The sequence below is a fragment of the Montipora capricornis genome, chromosome 12 (assembly GCF_036669925.1).
Source record: "Montipora capricornis isolate CH-2021 chromosome 12, ASM3666992v2, whole genome shotgun sequence".
Lineage (NCBI taxonomy): Eukaryota > Metazoa > Cnidaria > Anthozoa > Scleractinia > Acroporidae > Montipora > Montipora capricornis.
The window spans coordinates 25,562,851-25,567,850 of record NC_090894.1 but is presented as its reverse complement, the minus strand read 5'-3'; the positions used below and the strand labels follow the sequence as shown (position 1 = coordinate 25,567,850).

General features: G+C 40.1%; 1 protein-coding gene across 2 annotated transcripts in view; it reads right to left on the bottom strand.

Moving 5' to 3' along the window:
* The window catches only part of LOC138027191 (CDAN1-interacting nuclease 1-like), a 16,029-nt gene that overhangs the window by 6,645 nt on the left and 4,384 nt on the right, over window positions 1-5,000 (bottom strand). For both annotated transcript variants that reach the window (XM_068874734.1, XM_068874735.1), the window contains exons 4-7: window positions 2,763-2,902; window positions 1,689-1,771; window positions 1,535-1,584; window positions 46-113 (exon numbers count right to left, since the gene is read on the bottom strand). In XM_068874734.1, the coding sequence (XP_068730835.1) occupies window positions 46-113; window positions 1,535-1,584; window positions 1,689-1,771; window positions 2,763-2,902 (341 nt within the window). The remainder of the gene's footprint in view (window positions 1-45; window positions 114-1,534; window positions 1,585-1,688; window positions 1,772-2,762; window positions 2,903-5,000) is intronic.

The window sequence follows — 5,000 nt, the reverse complement described above, 5'->3', positions numbered from 1 at the left end:
CCGTTATGGTAAAAGAGAGTACAACATTTCCCATAAGTGACTTACCAATAAATGGTATGCCACGGTTTTGCAGTTTCTCACGAAGTATCAACTCATATTCGTGTCCAACGGACCTGAAACAGTTTGCACAAACAAAACTTAGTTCCCTAAAATATCTTTTTTTGGAGTCACTCTTTAAATCTGTTTCTGAGCCAGGCAATAATTACGGTAACTTTCCGGCAAGAGGAAGCCTGCAGCAGAAATAATGGTCTCAAGAGAAGACTTTAAATCAACTGGTCGGAGCGTCAAGGAAACACAATTACATTCAATATTCATTTCTGGAACTAATGGACTATTTTTGCAACCAATGATTCAGACAAAAGCCGTAGTGAAGCAGCCTTCGTAACCAGCTATTCTTTGGTATTGTAAGCAGCCTCAATTGCTTTGAAGTCTGGGTCATTGTTTCAATAATTATTGTTTAGTCTTTTGTTTTTGGCTAGGGTAGCGAGCCAATCACATCACACGTTACGAGAACTGCTACATCACCCGACAAAACGAAGGCTTAGGGAGCAAAAACCCACAAAGCTGAAGACCTTCAGGACCAATCAAGGGATAAACTTTCTTGTCTCTTGCACATAAAAGCATTCGAAAAGAAAGGGCAGCTTCTTCTAAAACGAAGATGTCTATACGCGTTTTTTCACCCTGTCTTTAGAGCATACATGACTATTTTGGTCAGCAGGGAAATTAAGAAACGGTCCAGATAAGAACGATAGCAACAACGGCAACGAACATGTTGGAATTCAACTGGTATGCAAAAAGATGATAACTTTTCTATTGTCTGTAGTTACTTCTGATTGGCTTAAACAGCAAAAGTTAACAAAACTTCATAAAAGCAGTATTATATTCATCCTTACTTTCCAACCATCTTCCATCTTTCATCTGGTCTCAGTTTAAATGAATTCCACAGAAATCGTATGTGGGGAACATGTAAAATTGTAAACGTTTCTTGGCTTTTGTTTTCAACTCTTGTGATTGGTCAAAATCTTTTAACACAAAAAAACACCCTTTCAAAGTGGGCTGTAAATGAATTTTATTGCATTAACGGCTTTCCTGTAGGTTTATGCATTCTCTGTGTAAAAATGATAACATTCCTATGTGGGGAAAGCCCCGTTGCCGCATAACAAAGGAAATTGCTATCCACCTTACACGGATCATTACTTAATGCCCCATCATTCGATTAAAGCGACTGGGCTGTGGCGACGAGTCTCGTGTGTCCTCGCGGAAGATGATTTCCACTCGCGCTTGAATTTTCCACGCACATCACTATCCTTCGAAAAAGAGCCAAAAAAGAGCTACTTTAAGTTTATTCATGGGCCAGGGAAATCTTGAAGTGAGCTAAGGCTGGCTTTACACCTGAAGCGTTTTTCAAATACTTTGCCAGGAACGGCGTCGTTTGAGGAAGCAACGTTATTTTCGACCATCGCCCAATTTCAGGTCGAACCACAGGCAGCTGTGCCTCCTTGATGCGAAGCAAAGGAAACAGTTCTAAACTAACCGTTTGATGTTGTCAACCAAAGGTCCATAATTTGGGTCATTCAGTATGCACTGAAAGGACAGAAAAACATGAAGCATTGATTACATTGTATGTTACTTTACCGATTCATTTCACTTGATTAAAATTCCTTGGCAGTTATTCATTGTGTCCTTACCTGATGCACTTCACTTGCAAGTGTTTTGTTCTCTATCAGACCAAGAGGGTCTTTCATCATTTGACTCACAATTCCCTTGGGAGCTGGAATAAAAGTTAGGCAGACAAAAACAAGATGAGCAGTAATCTGGCTTCCTAATCACTCAGCTTGACGACCAATGGCCAATAATAGTGCCTCCTTTCACCATTCCTATCAGTGGGTGCTGCTTTCTACAAGTACCGTAAAATTCCGAAAATACGCCCCTCCGTGTATAAGCCCCTCCAAATATATCCCCCCAAAGCAGCAACGCAAAAAACCCTCCGTTAAATCGCCCCTCCAAATATAAGCCCCCCCGAGAGCTCGTACTTGGAAAATTGCCCTCAAATACAAAGTAAAACAAAGCAAAAACGGTAAATTTACTTCCAACTATAAGGCTAGCCCAATCGATTTCGAAACGCAAATTTCCCTCCGTAGATAAGCCCCTCCGAATATAAGCCCTTCTAAAAATAAGCCCCTCGAAAAGGGCCTTTGAAAAATATAAGCCCCGGGGCTTATTTTCGGAATTTTACGGTATTTAACAGTACAGTGACTCCAATCAGAGACAAGTTGCAACAAACCAAATATGACCCTAATTAGATGCACGTGGATTTCAATATGCGTCACAAAGTGTCCCCTTCCTCTTCTCCTACACTTCAACATCACTCGTGTTTTGGAATTTTGACAATTTAAAATTGAATTGCTGCACATCAAGTACAGATAAACAGCTGCATTTACCTTAAGCTGAAAATGACGCTAACCTTTATCCTTACTTTATTGTTGCAAATGGGTATGAAAGCCGAAGACGTTAAGGGACACTTTGTGTTGGATGTCAAAATTGGCCATGCATCTAATCAGATGCCCTTCTTGACACAAGAAACGACGAACGTTGGAAGTCAACAAGGAGCCCATCAATCTGGAGGCCTTAAGCTCAGAAAACTGCACACGACTAACCAACTCACATGGCCTTCTTGAAGTGCTTTCGAATTTCCTGACCTTAGCGTACAAAAGATTTAGACACACAAAGTCAATTGCATCAGTTTCAAAAAGAACACATACGATTTTCGCCATTGTAACTTGTGTGCGAAAGATGCCTTTCTAACACAATTCTTGCCAAGAGTGAATGTGACAGATCAACTTCTTCAGCTATTCTTAATAAAACTGGTTCACTTCCTTCCTGAGTCACTCCTTCCAGATACCTAAAACAGTAAAAGGTATGATGTAACAGTCAGTGTTTTGAGTGGAATGAATTTGACTGTGCTTTCGGCACTTTATAGTGGGCAATACTAAACCACTAAACAGCGAAACGAAGCTCCAAAGCACCATGTATGACCCCACCATACATCAAATACTGACCAAGAAAGTTGGATCTGAGATTTAATATTGTTTTAGGCCTAAAAAGTTATTGCTCCTAATTCATTGAGATTAAGATTAGCATTCAGATTAAGACTGAGATTAGGAGCAACAACTCGACTAATTAGGCCCAAAACTATATTTAATCTCAAATCCAACCTTCAACCTTCCACCCTCCATGAATGCCGGTGTGACCAGCATCATGTGATCATGTTGCGGGCTCAAGTTTAGAGCTCAACAAGGTCAACTTTTTTTGGTAAGTACTTTATGTATCCCTTATTATAATGTATTTAAATTATATTACAAAGCATTTAGACAAATACTCATGTACACCCTTTTCTTTTTTAAGTTGGCTGCTGACCAGGTACTGGGTTTCAATTGCATCACAGCCTCAAGCCAGGTTCACTTATTGTAGGAATAAATAACCCAGGAGCTCCACTTTTAGGCTAATGGCTAAATCTATATATTAGTAATGTGGTCTGCCTTTTTTCCTTGTACGCTAATTAGCTTCCTCTCACATTTTGAAAGATTGTCTGGACTCCAGGGGAACACGCTTTCAGTGTTCTCACCAGGAGTTTGTCTTAAGGAGTCACAGGGCCCCTTTTCCTGAAGAATAGGAGCCCTGCAGGAGCTTAAGCGGGACAAAGTTACTCGCGCACCATGACTAGTGTGGAAAAAAACCCCTCATGATTTCTCTGCCCATTTCATCAACGCTTGTTCAAATTGGAACTCTTACAATGGTGGGCCTTCAACAATATTGTAAATGCATGATTTGTTTGCCCCAAGACAGATCTTACATACAAGTTGTGATCTCTTTGTCGGCATCATAAGCAATAATCCATTTCCATTCACTCTGAAAAAGACGGTCTTTCTTCAATGAAATGGCTTTTTGACCTTGCTTGACGTTGATGTTGTACTCTTCATTGTCGTCTTCACCAGCGAGCGTTTCGATGATCTTCTACACTTTCTTAAATCCTTGGTAATTTTGGGTGAAGGAAAGGATCTAATTTTCTCCGTGCCACGACGAATAACATAAGCCCGCACTGTAAATTATCTGTTACACATGGTACCTATAGCTACCTGATCCAATATGGCGGCCAAGATTTCGAAGCTGCGAAATGCTCGTTTGACTGACGACAATCATGAAATTGAAGGCTTTGAAAGCACTTTGAATATTTTGATAGAACTGTTTTCACTCGGTTGAAGAAGCAAGGAGCTGGAGTATTCGCTGGAATAAAAGACTGCTAACTTGCTTCTTAAAGTCTGTTTTGTTCGTAGCATCCTTTTGTGCCCAAGTGGGCGCATTTGCATGACTTTTAATGCGCCATTTCTATTTTTCTTGCGGGAATCCCGCAATGGCGTGGCCTGGTGAGAACACTGCCGCCTTTTGTGGAATGTCATAGAAGCCATGCAATTAACTTGACTATTAAAAAGTACTTTAAGAACTAGTATTTTTAGAATGATTAAAAAGAAACCAAACAAATCTATTGACATTCTTTGTAAGTTCACAGAGTAAAGAGCTCTAGAGAATAAGTAAATTTACATATAAGTTTGTCCTCAGTGAAAAAATTTCAATTCAGACCAGTTCAGGGACTTGTCAGAAATTAGAAGGGGGGGAGGGGGGTGGGAATTTTAAATTTGGGTTCGGAAATTAGGTGACCCATCCCTGCAATGGGAGCGAAGTTTGCTAACCCTCCCCTTGAGCTTGGCCTAAAATATCATGACCCTCCCCCTCTTGTATGAATGATAAAATCTAGTTCTTGCAATACACTAGGGTGAGACAGTATTATGAAAACTCAAAATATATTTATAATCTGTTCTTTGTCATGCTACATACATACATTTTCTATGACAGCATTAAGTGTCCGACTGATCACTTGACTCTCCTATTTCTCCAAATACAAAGTCTTCTTCACTAGAACAAGTGGGTAATGCCTCATCCCC